Source organism: Argentina silus (genome assembly GCF_951799395.1).
Source record: "Argentina silus genome assembly, chromosome: 2".
Taxonomy (NCBI): domain Eukaryota; kingdom Metazoa; phylum Chordata; class Actinopteri; order Argentiniformes; family Argentinidae; genus Argentina; species Argentina silus.
In genome coordinates this window covers 15706478-15725897 of record NC_139656.1, presented here as the reverse complement: position 1 = coordinate 15725897, position 19420 = coordinate 15706478, and the positions used below count along the sequence as shown (strand labels likewise).

The 19420-nt window shown below is 41.5% G+C and overlaps 1 protein-coding gene across 1 annotated transcript; it reads left to right on the top strand.

Moving 5' to 3' along the window:
* cd81a (CD81 molecule a) lies at positions 1-17524 on the top strand. Its single transcript, XM_083690037.1, has 8 exons — positions 1-152; positions 4642-4756; positions 14229-14326; positions 14432-14506; positions 14713-14832; positions 15063-15149; positions 15290-15373; positions 15544-17524. Exons 1-8 carry the CDS (start codon positions 87-89, stop codon positions 15604-15606), a joined length of 708 nt encoding a protein of 235 aa, XP_083546163.1. The 5' UTR covers positions 1-86; the 3' UTR covers positions 15607-17524.
* The last annotated feature ends 1896 nt before the right edge of the window (positions 17525-19420 follow it).

Here is a 19420-nt window from a genome sequence, read left to right as displayed (position 1 = left end):
ATTAGACCTTTTTCATTCACTGACCGTTTGGCCTTGCGTCTTTCGTTCGTTGCGTCCCTGTCGAAAAGGATCGGAAAAATTCAACCATGGGAGTCGAAGGCTGCACTAAATGTATTAAATATCTGCTTTTCTTCTGCAACTTCATCTTCTGGGTAAGACCATCTTGCAATAAAGAGTATTTCTAAGGCCAAACGGCCGTGATAGGCTTGTTTACTATCTAGAGAGGCATGATCGAGCTCCCCTCCAAAAATAGTCATGTTTTAATCCGCAGAATAGGTCCATGATGAAGGAAAAACAACAACACCCAAAAACATCATATAATATATATTTTAATTTAAACATGGTGTGTTGTGCGGGTATTTTTGCTTGTTTATACGTTTCCTCTTTGTCGACGGTAACTGGTATACATGCACCCGAAAATACATTTCCCAAATTAAGACTAGATACGCTACCATATGGCGGGATGTTTATTTATCACAAATAGCGGTATACGAATAGCGGTACGGGAGGAGTCTTATTCTAGCGACCGCATCGTGAGCGGACCATTATATGTTCAGAATAGTTGCCATGTTAGAGCTTGAAACAAAAATAATAACCGAGTGCACTGCCCAGAATCTGAGTGCGCGGGAAGTATGTTCATATCATGTATATGATTTGAATCTATGTTCAGAGTTCTTTAAAGGTTTTTGATGTATTAAAGGGTTTTCTTATAAGAACGTAACAGGTTAATATGTGTGGGCCCACTGCATGGTAGATTGCATTGATGTAACAAAACATTGATGTTCAATGTTAAATATATTACACATGGCATGACATTATATGACATCACCTCCATTGGCGTTTTTGGAGAATCATAAGGTTCCTCATCAGCAGAATCGGAATGATTTTCCACTCTAAACTCCACGAGGCCTGCTGATCATTGTGAAGTTGTCAATCTTGGTGAAATTCCTTTGGCGTTATGATTTCTATGGGGAAATTTTGTGGTGGATGATTCATTAGGATGGAAACTTTGACTAAAAGACCGCACACACTCGTGCTTCACTTCTTCGCTTCTACACTGAGACATGGAATGTAATGATGCATTTTGACATTTTGCTTTTTTTAAATAATGTGTAGTTTAGATAATGTCATTGAAATCTATTCAATTGTATTGTTTTTAGAAATTAGAGAGAGGACACAAACATTTCAGATTGCTTGAAGATCCCCCTCAGGCACAATTTATCCCCACATCAAAAGTTTATTGGGGCAAACTTGTCGAATTATTTTCCACAATTCAATTCCACTCAAAAGCAGGTGTGGCAAAGAATATTAGGCTATTTACTTGTAATTCTATTTACTTGAAGAATCTATCTAGATTTGAACTCAGATGATTTCTGTTGGCCACACTTCCAAGTGTGTTAAGTCAGGAACACTTTTTTGGTGAGATACGTGTGCACCTTTTCAAAATGGGAATACCAAATCTTGGAAAGTGTGCAACTGGAAGTACGTAAAAGGTACAAATCAGAATTGGCACAATGTGAAAAAGTAATTCTCTACACCCCCACTTTAAGGACAAAGACCCATGGGTCTCTAACCAACATACATCTGGGTTGACAGGACAGTAAGTAAGGGGGCTGGTGGCCACAGAAACTGTGGCTAATGCGAAGTCCCCCCTCTCCTCCAGCATGCCAGGCATTCTACACCCCCCTGTACACTGGGGGTATATGGCAGAAATAACCCTGTCACCAGACCGCAGGAAAAAGAGCAGAGGTGCTAGGGAAGTTAATGTGTACCTATCTGCCCCAGGCTTCAGAGAGATAGAGAGAGAGAGAAGCCAGGATGTGTGTGTGCTAACAGGAAGTATTATTTGTGCTTTTTTGTATGAGTATACATTCTCTGTTATGAGTCAGATATACCAGTGCCACAGTATCAGGATACAGTCATCATACAGTAAAGGAAACATACACTGTGGGGTATTGGCACTGAGGGCCTGCCAATCTAGGCACAGGAGCATACTTGTGCTGTAGTTACAGTACACTTGTAGATGGGGAAGTGATGTTGGTTGGGTTGTAATACACTGCAGCCACAATCTGGGGTGAAATCAATATTCTTCAAGAGTCTATATGATGAATTGAAATGACCACACAGTTTTCCAGATCCCAGATTGTGCCTTTAAAGATGCCATTGCTCAGACAATGGAAGGAGTGGATTGACTGAAAAATTAGTTGTTTTAGAGAGACAGAGGGGAGTGGATGATGGAAACCAGATAAGCAGTGTATGACTTGCAGGGGAAGCATTAGCTGTTTTGATATTTCATAATTCTGGGAAATTCACTTTTTTAGCTGTCACAGAAATTATGTGAATACAGTAGGTTGACAATCTGATATTGGTTTGGTTTGTTTCCATATCAAGGTGAACTCTGGTGGTCTGCTCACTGCATCAAATCACTTTTACCCATAAAAATACTATTTGTCAATATGTTCCTGAACTACACATCCGTGTATGTTGAAGTCCATAAAACAAAGTACAATACTGTACTTGAGTAGCATTACAGAGCAGTTTCCAAACTGTTTGGAGTGGAGTCAACACATTGCATCAAATAAAGTGCAATAGATTATTTGGATAGACTACCTCTGTTGACCTAATAGGGCTTTTGGTGCCCTGATAGGAAAGGAGTCCAAAGTTCCCTTCTTCCATGAGACCACTAGCATTGAAGCAAACTAATGACTATGCACACACATGCTACCTCCAGTATTTTCCCTGGCCACCTGTCTTTGTAGGCTGCTCCCAGGCCAGCATGTTGGGAAGGCAGAGGGAGAGAGATACAGTACAGTATGAGTGCTTATTCAGTGTGTGTGTGTGTGTGTGTGTGTGTGTGTGTGTGTGTGTGTGTGTGTGTGTGTGTGTGTGTGTGTGTGTTTTGGGTGGGGTACATGGAAGGAGGGAATCATAGCATGCATACAGTGATACAGTGGACATCAGTGGCCCTGGCTTTGCCCATACTGGGAACAGCAACAGCTGACAGGGGGTGGTGAGGGAAGATTCCCGAAAGAGGAGGGTGACAATAAAGCTGTAAGGGAACTCACTTGTCTCCACAGGCCTCAGACCGTACTTCTGTACACACCTACTGTATCTTATCATGGAAAGTCTATAGTACATGAATTTACCTCTTGGTTCAATTTACATTGTGTTGTAATTAAAGAGCTTTACAAATCAATGACTGTAATGTAACAACATGTAACAACACACCATTACTATGCAGCTAGAAGAGGAACTTATGTTAAGTGTGATCCTACCATATAAGTATTAAGTATTGAAGTATTAGATGCAATTTGCTCTGTCTATTTCTGTTTTAGGTGCTATAAGCACTTGTGTTCAAATGACAGAAATCCCAGTGGTTCAGAGGCATCTGCGCAGAGCTGCTCTCGGTGCTCCAGAATGCAAACGTTCAGGGGCCTCACCCTTTGGCAGCACCAGTGTTGATCTGGTTGCCAGGCAGCAGTTAGCCTCAGCAGTGGAATGAAGCTAGCTGAGAGAGATGAGGAGGAGGAGAGAAGAGAGGCTGGGGCTGGGTAGCGGAGTCTATTTCAGTCCATGAACTTAAAACTCCACCACTTGAAACATTGGGATGTACACACACATACACTCCCCAAAACACCTTTCTATATGTTACGTAATATAGCCCTATGGTGTCACTCATTTTCACCTTCATATACTGTAGTATAAGAGAGATCAACAAATGACTCAATTCCTGTAAATGCATGGTTTGCAAGGACATGGTTTTGGTTTGGTTCACCTTCAGCTCAGGTCTATACCTCCCAAGCAGAATATTCCACACTTTACAAGCTGATTTGGTGAGCTGTTTGGTGTGTTGGGACTGTGCCAGGACCTGCATTGTGTAAATTATTTGCCTAAACACTACGCCCCCATCTCAAAAAACAATAACAACAGCCGCAAAGAGTGTGTATACTGTATCAATTACGAACACCAATCTTCTCCTGGTGCACTTAAGCTGCTGTACCACCCATGAAATGGTGTTGTTGTTTTATATTTCAAGCTTTCCGAACCCATCTCTTCTCTTGCGTGTTCAGCTCTCTGCCATTTCTGTCCCCCTCCACTGTAACTGGAATACCACACACCCTTACTTCCACACACCCTTCTGTACAGGGAGAGATACAAGACAGAAGGCTAATGAGGCCCCATTCTCATTTTGTCAAAATTAATGATGGTAAAAAGGCCTTACGTGACTCTTTACTTTTCAAACAAAGTTAGGGAGAAATTGGACACTGCTGAAATGAACACCTGGGTCAAATGAAAATTCAGTCAGTTCAGGTAAAGCATGGAGTTTCACCTTTGCCCCCTACAGGAATTTCACCTTTGCCCCCTACGTTGCCAGAGAGATTAAGCAGACACTGTTACTTAAAGTAATAGGTGGGGGAGGGTAAATTGCTCTCTGTCATCTAGGAACATTGAAAACACTACAATGGTCCTTTTCCATTAACCATTCCTGTAAACCTTTCATTAAAGCATGGACTCTGGTAGAATCTGGAAATCCAGAGAGGGGTATTTCAAAGCAACATTTTGCAAGGTAAATAGATGAGACTAGTTCTATGAAAGTATGTGTCTAACCCCTTATCTCTCTCCCTTCTCTCTTATGTCCAGCTTGTAGGAGGTATGATCCTGGGCGTGGCGCTGTGGCTCAGACATGACACCCAGACCAGCAGTCTGCTTGGGCTCCAGTTTGAAGGCCAACAGGCACCAAGCACCTTCTACATCAGTACGTCTCTTAAAACCTCCTCTACCTCCCTCTTTCCATCCAATCTTATATACATCTTGTGTCTCTTTTGTGTTTAGATGTCTGTCTTGCTTTTATAACACATGCATTTCACCAGGTGAGTTCTATGTACTGTATGGGTTGTACATTGGGTTGAATGTTGACTTCTGCCATAAGCATAGGTGGGGTTGTGACCTGACCTGTCTGTTTGACACAGATGCCATTAGTGCAGTTGTGCCCCCCTGGGGTGCTCATGGGCAAGGTCAGCTAAAATAAACACTACACTACCCATGCCCCACTGATCAAAGCTGCTCAGTCTCTTTTCAAATGGCCGATTTCACTTCTCTACCTCTAGAGTAATCAAGTTAAAGTTATGGGAGCTCCTTTAGGGTTCTTGAAGGATTTGAAATGTATTCACACATTACAGTGATTAATGAATTAGATTTGTGTCAAAATTACTTACATTGCAACACCAAGGACATGATCTATTTTTAACAGTCTCCATAGAGTGATCTCCCTTGTGGTGTGGCCTCTGTCTGAACAATGACATCAGTCAGGAATCCCTCCCAGTTGCGCTGAGATCAGTCTGGATCCCCAAAGTCAACTATTGTGTTGGAGGCTTCAGAGTGTAGTAGACGTGTGTAGCTAGTCCTCAAAACATTTCTGTGATTTTGTTTGACTATAGGGAAAATAGTATGTTTACTGACAGTATTCTCTGTAGTATTCACATATATGGGAGTTTGGATCGCGACCTTAGAAATCACACCAGAATGAATGGTGCTGACCTTAATTGTTGCACCCGATACACTTGTTTGTGGGACTGAGTTTCAACTGGGATTTTCCTGTACCACTAAAAACTGAGATGCCTTCTCCTTGGCTCATTATTCTTAGTGAGCAGCTGAGTGTCTATCTCTGGCCAAGAGTTCTATATCTGCAGCCTGAATTTCTGTTAGACAGACAGTTGGGTAACAACTGTACAAACAATACATGAAAAAACCCTAATAGTGCTGGTGTCTGTCTCACCAAACCAACAGCTCTTTTGAACCCCTTTAAAGACTTGTTGATACATCTGAATTTTCCATCTCTTTCCCCCCCTATAAATACAGTATTTTGTATGTTTGCTTGTTTAGGGGGTGTGGATAGCTCTGTAGAGAGTCTGAAATGTCTTTCACTGACTTACACAATCTTACACACACCCAATGGATCTGTGTTTCACGTTCAGCCTCAGGCAAAAATTTGGGATTCTCTCTAGCCTCACCCCCCACTACTCTCTGTATCTCTCACTGTGCGTCTCTTTCTCTCCCTCTCTGTCCTCCTTCCTCACAGTTCTTAAAGGAATCTTGGCATCATACTGACCATGATTATATTTCCAACTAACGGAAAACCCGTGGCTCTTACTCATGAAACCAAGTTCTGTAAATGTGAGCAATAGCAACAGGAAAGAGAGCAATCCCTTGTTGTCATCACATTCTGTCTTTTCCTATAGTTACACCATAACTTAATTTGCAATGCTTACAGTGGGCCTAACTCAATAGTGTGTAGTGTTACACGCAGTCTATGCATTTATACACAGAACTGTACTGTTGTACTGTTGTTTTCCAAAGACTTGACAAACCCCAGATAACTGATTTGTAACTTTATAGATGTTAGTCAGCTGCATTCTTTTTATATCACTCAAGTCATTTTTATACCAAATAATCAATGACGATCAGCATCATAAATTCAAAGCCAATTCAGGACACACTTCAAAGATCTGAATGAGATGCCCTCAACAATCAAGCATTTCTAGCAGTGACATTAAAGAAGATATGAAACAACCTAGTTCCCTCATTGTGTGTAAATGTTGAATATTTGTAAGATCTTTGTTGTGAGTGAAAGTAGGAAGGGCTCTAATATAATCACTGGACTTGTAAAAAAAAAACAGCCACTTGTGACAGCACTACCTACCTTCCTATCACGCTGTGTAATTCCGCTGTCACTCCCTTTTCCTTCCTTTTGTTTCTTGTTCGAAAAAGAGAGGGAAGGCAACAGTGTAACAAAGGACTGACTGGCGAAACACATCAGTATTCAACCCAGCTTCATCACAAGTGTCAGCTTGTCGTCATCAGACCTGTTTTCACTTCTTTCCAAGATGTTTGCAGAAGTGAGACATCTCTAGGATGCCTGTAAGCAACATATCAGGTTCCATTGAGTGTGTTTCTCACAGTTCCAAAGACAGTGCAGTTATAATGAGAGGGATGGGAAGTTCCACTGTAATGGCCTGGACAGGCCTTGACCCTTGACACCATGGGACACAGCCCCCTTTGTCTAAGCCCAGTGGGTGGCCATCCAGGGTTAGGGACAGCTGAGAGGCTTGCTAAGCCTGGGACTACCTGCGAAAGGAAATCAGGGTGTTTGATTTTCTTTGTGAGAATAGCACAGCGCAGCCTTGCCTGGGTTTTACTGATGTTGGAGTTGTGTGAGACATGTTGTGGGTGAGAGACATGTATTAATTTGGCAGAAACCATTAAAGTTGGTCCTTCATTCCTGTCATTGTCTGACCATGGGTTGTGGTAGAAATGTTCATTTAAAAACAGTTGGAGAAGTTGTTGCACAGCCAGTGGGCTTGTTTGACTTCAAAATTGAACCCGACTAGAATTCAGGCGAGGCTAGGCGAGAACAAGCAGGGGCAGTGTACTGTATGTGTGCAGTAACAAGTTAGACATGGAAGTGCAATTCAATAAAACGTCCTATGAATTATCTTTGAATAATCAATACATAATACAACCATCAGCTGAACAGCATGTGAAATCAATAGATCTCTCAAATACCGTATGGATTAATATCCTACTACAGTCTACACATCATGGCATATACAGTAGGGCTTTCCTGATTCAGTGTCAAGAAAACATTCATGATTGGTTATGAAGGTGCTTGCTGCTCCATGTAGGATGTGAGAAGTGACACAGCCTGCACAGCCCCTTGCTCTAAATACTGCAGGGCAAGTCCTTTGAATTTGTATTGCACAAGTGAAATCTGAGTGAGAACAGCTAAAGTTTGTGCTTGGGAGTCTGAAGTATTCCATTCCAAAGTGTTTTATGAGTCTAGGTGACACAGTGGGCGCCTCACCAGAGCACACACACATGCCACTGCATGAGCATAACACGACAGGAGCCTGAGTAGCAAAAAGAGGAAGTCAGCAGAGGTTTTAGCCCTTTCTCAATAGTAAACCGGTTGAAATCTCAATAGTCCGAAAATCTGTCCTCTCCTCGATTCCTCCGTCCTCAATTCCTATGTGACCCTGAAACTGATAAGTAAGCTTGTATCCTCATGTGGAAGACATTGCAGACATTCTGCTTACGTATCAAACCCACGCCCCCTTTATTACAACATTTTGAAGGTTGAAAGCGTGGGCTTCAAAAGAATTGTGGATCCACTGTACCTGATCATATGAAAATGATCCTCTCCTCGTTTCCCTGTGACGTTTTCAGTAGGACACGAGTGGAGGATGGAGGAGAGGATGTGAGAAATCATGTTACTAACAATTGAGAAAAGGCCATTGACATTACCCACATTCCCTCTACGTTCCCTCTAATAAGAGGGTAATTCTACTCGTTCATTAAAACACTCTCAGAGGAAGTAAAATTTATCTACACAGTCCATTTATTCCTGATACATAGATGCCAGTAAAGCTTCCCCCTGCCCCCCAATTGATTAATCACTTACTCCTACACATAGCGAGTCTAAGTATCTTTCCCCAGCACTTGTAGATCATTCCTATAGGTGAAGGTAATATTAAAGAATCTGTAAGGTTCATAATGGTGGAATCACTTGTCCGTAGTCAACAAATAGTTTAGATTTATTTAATATGTGTATTCATTCATATTGACCACCCGCAAGGTTCATGGCAGACAGAGCATTCTACTTCCCTAAATCTGGAGTCTCAAATCTGGTATGACCCCCATGTGCTCTCCTCTTTCCTGCTGTCTTATTGGCTGAGAAATGTCTAGCATGGCATTACTTACACTTCATTGTCAGATATTGTACAGTGGGCCGAGGTTGTGTGAATTGGTGTAGGTTATTAACATCAGCGAGTTATGTGTTTCTCCCACCCAGGGGGTCACCCTTGTCTGTCTTATGTATACTCCCATGAAATTCCTTCCATGGGAGGTCAACTTCCTCTAGAAACTTCCTTGTTTTCTTTTATTCTTTCCAGAAACTTCCTCTTTTTCCTCCACTTTCACAAACTAAACCATAATAAACAGTCTGCAGCTACAGTCTGAGCTACATGAATCATCTTCCTTGTCATCTGCCTCACAACTTTTTGCCATTCATTATTTGGCATACATGTGACATGGACGAACAGATGTAGAGATAGGGAGGAGAGTAGGCGGAAGAAAACATTAGTGAACTTTCAGGAGAGGAAACTAGAGCCAAGAGACCTTGATTAGAAAAAACAAGTTCAATGTCTGTGTTCAAATCAAATCAACAGTAACTAACTAGGGAACAATATGTTCTCTGGGGAATTCCATGATGGATTTTTTCATGGCATAATTTTGTTACTCCATTGTAACATACTTCGCTCCACCCACCACAAAGACGAATAAGAGAAAACAACTCCCACATGTGTTGTTTTTCTTTGTCCCCTCAACAATATGCCTACTTGTTTCAAACATCCCAAAACAAACAGAGTAGGAGGGGGACTTTACACAAAGAAAGGTAATGATCACATCCTGCCTGTTACATAAGGTCTCATGCTCTTCAGAGCATGGTCCATGTTTTTTAGTTTTTTTTATAAACGAGAGGAAAAAATTCCTCACCAGTCTCCCCCCTCCTCCCTCCGCTGCCCCACCCTCTTCTTGAGAAAGTTTCCTCTCTAGCTCACTACTTTCCACTGAAGTTTGGTTTTGTACCCATCTGTTTGTGTTTAACGTCTGTGTTATGCTGTCTCTCCCTCCCCCTCTTCAGCTCTGGCTACCTCTCTCTTTCCTCTTCTGCTCCTTTCTTTTCTCTCTCCTTGCTTCCTTTGTTTTAATTCACACTCCTCTCTTTGCTATCCCTATCTCTGCCTCTGTCTCTCTTCCACTCTTTCCTACTTACTCCGCCTCTTCTCCTCTTGTTCAGTCTATCCTTCTCTGCTTTGCAGCTATCCCCTCCTCTCTTTTCATTCCCATCTCTTTTTTTCTCTTTTTCTTCACCCTACCCCCACCCTCTCCATCTAAGCTCCACCTGGGGCCCCATACTGCACATCTCTCTACAGCCCATAGAATGTGTGCTCTCTAGCCCACTTGGAGAGCCTGATGTCATATACTGGCTGATTCTAGAGCTGTACTGGTGTTGGACCTTATGTTTCCTCTCACTCAAGGGTCTATCCGCCTGGCTCAGAGCCAGCTGCTTGCACTGAGACAAACAGCTGCATTCAGCATTACCACTTCATATACAGGTGCATGCGCGCACACCCAGATATACACACACACATACACACACACACACACACACACACACACACACACACGCACACGCACACGCACACACACTCACACAACTTAGACCTTTTTTCCAATACTTTCCAATATACTATCTAGTGCCATAGTACACTGAGCTGTCTCAGATTTCATAGGCACAGCATGGTACAGCCTCTGCATGTTTTTCCATAGCATAACATGTATAGTGGCAATATAAGCAGTTAGCATTTAGGCTTGTTTTTATAAACTGAAACACTAAGCTAATCCTCACAGGTGAACATGTAGGTCTACCTATATGGTTTATTTCTTCCTATGTTTCTCAACTAATTTCCATGTACAAAGAATAACAAATGATGCATAGGAACTCTACGTCATTTGCAAAATTGGTACATTGTAACAAAATTGGTACATTGATGTCATTTGAGGAACATGAACTACAAGCAAGTGATTCTGGATGATCTGGTCATCTTCAGGACTGCACACAATAACCCTCAACTTCCCACAAAATTATAAAATGATCTTTGCTCCTGCATTTTCAAAAAGCGAGGCCTGACTAGTATCCTTAAATGAGGCCAAGGGTCTCTTCAGGGCATGAGGTCACCATCCAGTGTGAGGGAGGTTCTCCTTCAGCATACACTCATGCTCAAATGCTCTCTTCTCTCTTTTCTCCATGCAGTCCCCCTAACTAAACTGATGTTGTACAAGGGTTGTGAGAGTATTGTTTTTAAACGTCAAAATGCAAGCGCTGGAGCTCTGAAGTTTATGCAATGTTGAATTTACATTGTTTTTTTATGGTTGTTGGTTAGTCACATGTTGGTTAGAATTAACCGTTTATTAGGCCTTGTTATGTGATGGTTATTTTTCAACATTGACTTAAGGTTGTCATTTGATGCTCATCATCTAACGTTACTACATGATTGTACATGGGTTGAAAATGAACGTTTTCTTAACATTGGCAGTTGACGGTCAACATCAGACCATCTCAGAGTTAAACATTTATTTTTTAAATGTTGCCTATTTATGTAAATACAACATTAAATGCCTAATATTGATGTAACATGAACCTCCTAATCAAATAGATACTTAGGCAAAAAAAGAAGAGGTTGATTTGCTCTAGTTCTCCCTCCATATTTAATTTATCTGAGCAATGGTATCATTGATATGATGGCATCTTTTACAATCAGGATTACATTTAGCATTTTACATTCAGCATTTCATTTTACATTTGAATTCAGTCACTTTTTGAAGTGTCCTCACTTGGGATTCAAACTTATAACCTCTTGTAAGATATTGCATTGCCTTACTTTGTGCGCCACCAGGTCAATGCAGATTTTAAACTAGACGCTCATGACTACATTTTGGGAAGACCACACATCTGCACTTTGCTATACATTGGCCTGAGCACTGTTATCTAGTGTTTCAGTTAATATACACTCCAACCATTGATTTAATTATATTCAATATATACAGATATATTTGAACAGCTTTCGTGTTATCTGCATAGTTAGTCTAATGTTGGTGTTGTATAATTCTGTTATATTACATACTGAGGATTTCTTAATCCTTAAAGTGTGATAAAACTGAATAGTATACATTATTTAACCTTGTTAATGTTACTCGCCCATTACTAAAACGTATTTTTTATATGTCTTTTAAATATATATATTTTTATATTTGATAATAAATATATGTATTTTTATAATAAACACATATTACTCTACAATAACTTAGATTATACACACTTACAAATGTTCAACATGTCCAAATATTCTCTGTCTTACACAGAGTGTTGCAAGGAAGATGTTGCAAAGAAGGTGTTTCCCCAAGGTTGTAATTTCTCTGATGCACAATCTGTTGTTCTCAGAAGTACACGCCCTGTTGGAGGGATGATTCAAGTGTTCACTGTAAGGTAACAATGACACAATAAGGCTACTGTATGTCATCAGTGCCACCGCTTACCACAGGAAACATGTTCACTTTTCTCTCCACAGGAAGCATCTGGACCACATAGAACACAACGTTAGTTTTCCACTGGTGGGATTGACTTTCATTGTGATGCTTTTAACCTGACAGAGAAAGAAAGACAGATAAAGAAAATGAACATTGAAGAGAACTCATGTGTAGCAGAAGACTAAATTAGACAGTTCTTGAGAATCTATTGATGAGCAAATTCATGAACAAAGGGGAGAAAGGAAGAGAGTGAGAAAGAAAGGGAGTCGTAAAGAAAGAAAGAGAAGGGTGTAACATTGCTCAACATGCCGGTCACAGCAGTCTGATGTCATAGTCTGATGATGTCATATTGAGGGATGGCTGAGCAACGGCCGTAAAGAACCCTCCATCCGTGATTCAATCTCTACCGCCGCACAGCCACAATTAAGGAAATTGAAGGAGCAGTTGGTCAGCCTCCAAGCTATCGATTTTTAAATGACCCAGGCGAGTGGATGTGGGGGGCGGGGGGGGTACTGTCCTGGCCCACTATGTCTATTCACTGAGATGGGGGGGGCAGAGGACCAGAGGACCAGAATCCAATTAGCTTGAGGATTACATTAGGCAAGACGAAAAACATTGAACCCCAACCGAGACCAGGCCCCTCCTTGTATCTAACAAGGGCAGTCAGAGGGATGAAACCCAATGGATATTTCGTCTGTGAGGCGTGCAGGGAAGGAAGGGAGGAGAGATCTTAACGATGATGGATGGGAAGAGAGAGATAGATAAAGAGAGATAAAAAAAAAAATTCTTCTGATGAGAGAGGGGCGTACTGTAGCCCTAGTAGCAGTCCAGTATAGTCTCATACAAAAAAACACAAAGCACCTGTCAAAAAAAAAATCTGTAATTCTTTGGGTACAAATGGTTTAGGTTAAAATTGTAATAATTAATTATAGAAGCTATAGATTTGCAGAAAACACCTGGGAGCTAAATCAATCTTAGTAGAAAGAGATGGAGAAAGGATGCAGAGTCACAATGGCCCAAGTGAGGTCCAGCTGAGAAATAAGTCAAATATTAACAAATTGGGGCACTCAACCATTACTCACATTAGGCAATGTGTAAAGCTGTGGTTAGTGAGTGATTTCTAAACTGGTCACAGCCATTGGATGGGTGTTCCTCTCTGACTGACCAGTTCACCCTAGCTCGGCCAATATCACCTTCTAGCTGCTACTGCCGTGGAAAACCTCAAGGCTGTTGTCACAGAAACACAAGTGAACACAAACGATAGCTCAGGCAACAGTCACCCCGGACAACCAGAACACTTCAGGTGGGGGCGATTAACAGATTATGTGACTTCATCTACGCATTTAAATGACGTAGCTTTCACAAGACAATGCGGTGGGATCATGTACAAGGTTGATAAGGTCAACAAAGATGAGAGGGGCTACGACAGAGTTCATAGGTATCATTATACTTTCTATCTACGACTTTGGGTCAGGCAAACACCAAACGCCAACTGGAATCCTGTATGAGGCCCAGTGAATGATATACAGTATGCAGTAAATAAAGGAAGTATTTTCTGAGGCGTGTGGTGCTAAAGCCCTGATGCTCTGCACAGGTTTACTGGCTGAATTTATTAGGCAAATCAGCTTCTCTACACCCTCAAGTTCATGCCTGGGGTTTCTATGGTTACTGCGTTTGGCCAGTCTGTGGATTCACTAGATGAATACCTCACAAAGGAGCTGTATAAACTAAACATTGGACTGCCTGAGCAGTTATAAACCTTTGAACCAAAAAATGGTGTCCTCCTTGTGCATTATTTTCCCTCTTCTGTCTTATTCTACAGTTTAAGCGTATTCTTTTCATGCACATGCATGTCTGATGCATACATGATTGTGAGCTAAGCACAACTGTGAACATGAACATAGGAAAATGCCACATAAAAAAACAACACTATGCCATCTGGTGGTAAACTAGGGGTATTACAGGCTTTATAAGACTAGTCTTAGAATTAACACTTGGAGGCTTGAAATGTAGTGCCTCTCTTGACCTTAATCAATATCTTTTTGACCATTTCATTCTCTCTCTCCCTCTCTCTCTCTCAGGTGTTCACATCCTGATCGCTGTGGGCGCGGTGATGATGGTCGTGGGTTTCCTGGGTTGCTATGGTGCGATTCAGGAGTCTCAGTGTCTTCTTGGAACAGTGAGTCACAAACCATACAGCACAGAGTCATGTGTATGGGGTTTAGCCCTGCTCCTGGCTATCCCCTAAATCTACCACTGAATGAATGTCTTTGTTGTCCTACAGTTCTTTGCCTGCTTGGTGATCCTGTTCGCTTGTGAGGTGGCAGCTGGGATCTGGGGATTCATGCACAAGGATACGGTGAGGACACACACACTTAGACATACTGTAAATCAATCACACACACACACACACACACACACACACATACTATCACACTGTCACTCACTCACTCACTCACTCACTCACTCACTCACTCATACACACAATTACACGCGCATGCACATTTAAACACACACACACTCACCAGTGAAGGCCAGTGCTCAACCCTTTCCTGTTTCTTTCAGATTTCTAAAGAGGTGATCAACTTCTACGACTCAGTGTACCAGAAAGCCATCACTGACACTATAGTGGAGCCAGACAAGAAACAGGCTGCCACCACTGTGCTGAAGGTCTTCCATGAGACAGTAAGTCAAGCACAACTTCACATGTAAACTTGTTTCCAACTCATCTATATCTTAATCAATCTGATATTTAAGTGGTCCTCTAAACTGTTTCTATCTGTACACACTTACAGCACACACTTGTATAATGCTCAAATTGGCAAACAAACATACTATAGTTAGACACACACACACACACACACACACACACACACACACACACACATACATTAACATTTATCTTTTTGTTTTAGCTCAACTGCTGTGGCCAAGGCAGCATTACATCGTTTCTCACCTCAGGTTTAACAGACCTCTGCCCCAAAACAGTTAAGATCCAGGAGGTAAGACTATAGTCCACAAGGACACATGTACAATACCTCCCATTTGTACAAGGTGCATTATTGTGGTTGCAGTGATTTGACATAAATCAAAGGGTACAAACAGTATCACACTTTAATCAGGTTGTCGTTCTCTTTTTCAGAACTGCCACACCAAAATCAAGGACCTGTTTTCTGAGAAGGTTTACCTGAGTGGCATCATTGCCCTGGTGGTTGCCGTTATCATGGTGAGAGTACTATGGTAGAGAGTTTCAGTGCCATTGTAGAGAGTTTTAGTACCATGGTAAAGGGTTTCCAGGCCTGGTCTAAAGGTGGAACCCAGAGGAAAGAGTCATGGCTATGAGAGAGGCCCATTGTACCCCTCTCTCACTCACTGCTCTGTTTTCTCCCCTCTCAGATCTTCGAGATGATCTTTAGCATGGTCCTGTGCTGTGGGATCCGCAATAGCCCGGTATACTGAAGTCCCTGGAGAGGAGGCCAAGGGGCGTGGCCTCTGAAGACACTAGCCAATGACTGAAGGAAAAGATTTCTGTTCTTTTTTCTTTTCTTTTTTATAATTTGTCACTTCCTCAAGTAGATGCTTGTGTCAGTCCTACAAATGAGATATGATTCTACATGTTATTTTAATAGTAGTGTCAATGATTTGTGTCAGTCACATATTGCTGTTCTATATTTTACCAATTCTAGTCTGAACACAATGAACTCACAGCCCCCGTAGCCCCACACACACACACGCACACACGCACACACCAGCAGCACATACCAGAGTGTTAATTGTGAGGTATTGCTTCCTTGCTGAAGTTGTATGCAGAAGAAATTGTATGCTGTTGGTTTTATCAATCTCTTTTGAAATGTATATGTATAAACTGTATATATTTGCAGTGCTTTATGACTGTCAAGCATGGATGTCATATTGAATCCCTCTTCCCCACCCTTTTCTGCACTCACTGCTTGTCTGCCTGAGTTTTCTGCAGTGAGAACAACCACTAAGAAACAGTGAATGGATAACAATGATTTTACTGACCATGTTCAGAACCAAGACGATAGGAGGTGATTGTTTCCCCCTGTGTTTTATCAAACCAACTCAAGCCATAGAGAGGCTTCCCATATGCCTCCCAGCCTTATGCGTGGAATGTCCCCATTCTGTCCAGTAACACTGTGTTCCTGTGTAGCTACATTGTATGTCCTCTCCTGTCCTTACTGCATGCATACTATTCATACCCTCAGAACCTCAACCCCTTCAGACATTCATACCAAACGTGTGTATTTTCTAGTCTTTTTTAACGCCTACTTGTTATACTCCTGCAGCCCAATGTCCTACTATGCTGAGACGTGCTCGACAATGTTGTAGCTGTGCTGTATGGTGATACTGTATTCCGCCACTGACCATGCAGTTGTGACAGGTTGTGTATGTATGTGTGTTTGTGTATCAGGAAGTCCAGGGACATAAACAGTCCTAAACAGTCCTAAACAGTACATGATATAGCCACCAGGGGGCAGGCCTGTTGTGCTGCTCCATGGTGTTCCATGGTTAACGGTCCAGTAGGGGGAGCTCTTGCCATAGATTGTTGCTCCACAGTGACTATGGATGAGTGCTTGACTGCAAAGCACTTCTAGTCCCAGTTCCATCTCTGTCTCTGGCTTGTCATCACATATCTGAAAGGGCTGGATAGATGCGTGCAATATGGTGGAAGCTCCATTTGGCCTCTTGGATGGCTAAGTGGAGCTATCATTATATTATGCACATCTGTTCTGTTCTTATGGATCTGTGAACACTTCTGGAGTAGGTGCCAGGGACTGAAATGGAATCGGGTTCTTACCATTCACCAATACTCACATGCACTTATGCACACACATACTCACTCCATCATCATTTGTATTACTCATTGATGCTATATGGCTTTGTCAGCCAACTAAAACCATGTCTTGTTAACACATAATGCCTATGCTGATATACGGTTAAGTGTCTTGTAACATGTACAGCTATATATTATTGTACTAATGACTATGTAAAGACAAGGTATGCCTTTTATTGTGATATTTTGTCTGGTACGTTGTCAAAAGAAGGAGGGGCTTAGACTTCAGGGGCAGTGTGCTAGACTGAGAAATCAGTTGAGTCATGAATTCAAACTTGGAGTGATGAACAACGTATTGGTTGTAGCCTACAGTATATGTTGTGGGAGACAAAAGTGAAGGATTAATGCCAGCAAAAGTATTGCTCTCTTTCTAGTGTTGGTATCTGTCTATTATTACACATTATGTAGTGACTGAGACTCTGTAGCCCACTGCCACTCAAATCTGGGCCCTTTCTCCCGTTTTAGACATTGGTTTGGTTTTGTTGCCCAAATATTAAGGGATTAAATGTATTTTACAAATAACGTATGTTCATTATTATTATTCGGTTAACTGTAAAAGGATAGTTCCCAATTACAAATATCTAAAGGTCCAGCATGTAGTTGTGTGTATTGCTGCCCCCTCTGGCCACATTAAACATGTGAAAACATGTACATGCTACGTTTTCTAATAAATCAAATCAAGTCAAACTTTATTCATAGAGCACATTACATACACGGATGCAACACAATGCTCAGCATTATATATATGCTAAGCTATATAATAAGCGCAGCTGACCCATTCATATTTAACCAGGTTTCAGTATAAAACATATAGTCTAGTTTGCGCTCTGAGATACTGTAAGATCATTAATGAGAAAAGTTTTGCCAGATAGGGACCTAATATTCAATAATAGCACCAAACATGTGCATATCCTTGTAAACATCCTTGTAAACAAACCAAATGTAAAATAGGCTTATAAAGGCCAGTGTCCCACCTGACACACAATTTTAGAAAACGCTTTGTTTGGACACAGAACGTTCTTCATCATGTGATCTCATTCCTTGATAGCAACCGATTTATCATGGCCATTTAGAACTATTTTAAAGCTAAAATCAACATACTTGACCTTTAATATGTTATGGATAGCCCAAAATACTGTCTGTTTATAAATAGATATGTTTAGGTTCCTCTATACTTTTCTTCAATTTTACCCCATTTTAAGTGCAAATACTGTAACTGAATGTTCCCAGAGAAGTTGACAGGCTCACAGGCATCTTGTAGTCTGTGCTGACCAGGGTGAGGTGAGGCTCTAACTAGGGCTATGAGGATATGAGAGTGGATGTCCACACAGTACACATGTACAGTCCAGAGTCTACAGATAAGTAGAGCTTTGCACAGGACCATCTGGCCATCCCATTGGCTTAGAGCAGAGTGGTATACTCTATAAGTACTCTCAGGTTGCCCTCTCAGGCCATTACTGACATAATTTATGCCATTACTGACACCATTAGGAGGCCTCTCCCAGTGCTGCAGAGATTCCTCACATACCAGCACCGTTTAACAGCCTTACAGCAAGACCCTCAGCACCACTGGGCCAAAGAGAGACAACCCATCACCACCACTCTATAGAGAGGGCAAGCTGTATTTTTGGGTAGGCTCTCTGTAGTCAATGTAGCACTTGGGAGTCTCCAAGTGCATTGACATTTACAAGGACAATGAAAGAGTATTACTCTTTCTTATGTTTTGAGTCCATATGCTTTTAAAAGAAACTAAACAAAGACCACATTGCATCCACTTAATGCATACAAAAGATTCATTCTCCATGCAATGGCATGGATACTGTGTTGGTCTAGTTTGAGTGTTATGTCATATTGAATGATAGCCATGGCTAGGGAAACATTCATCCTGGACCTGACTGAAAGGTAACAATGTGAATCAGTTGACATCATGCACTCATGGGTTTTGGGCCATGCCTATGTACTATAAATGTTTTATCCGACCTATTCAGAGTTGAGATAAAGGCGTGCGCAAAATGGAATTAATTCCAAAATGACGTACTAGTCCAGTTGAGAGCTATTCAGACTACAGGATTATTTCCTGAATGAAATGCTCCATGGTGAGTTGCACGTCTGGGTGTGGTTCCACCAAAATAGGGGTGTGCCCACAGTATCTTGCAAATTCAGACTTCGATCATATTCAGTGTTGGCTACGTGGACTTTACTCATGAGAAAAGGTGGAATAAGTTTAGAGCCACTAACTCTAATCAACTTATGAGTTAAGCAGGTACGTAGTTGAGGTCTGAATATGGATACATTTTCATGCATACTTTTTGTAAAAATGAATGACGCACAAGCGTCATTGGACAAAGTCTGAATAAGGCCCTAAGTGCCTCTCAGCTTTTTCAGCCAATGGCTGTGGAGCATATTCATGGCTGTCTG

What these genes read in the sequence shown, in the direction of transcription:
- cd81a (XM_083690037.1), top strand. Translation starts at nt 87, where the DNA reads ATGGGAGTCGAAGGCTGCACTAAATGTATTAAATATCTGCTTTTCTTC. An exon ending in ACCAAGCACCTTCTACATCA is followed by an intron (nt 4,757 to 14,228) that starts GTACGTCTCTTA and finishes TCTCTCTCTCAG; the next exon opens with GTGTTCACATCCTGATCGCT. An exon ending in TGGTGGTTGCCGTTATCATG is followed by an intron (nt 15,374 to 15,543) that starts GTGAGAGTACTA and finishes CTCCCCTCTCAG; the next exon opens with ATCTTCGAGATGATCTTTAG.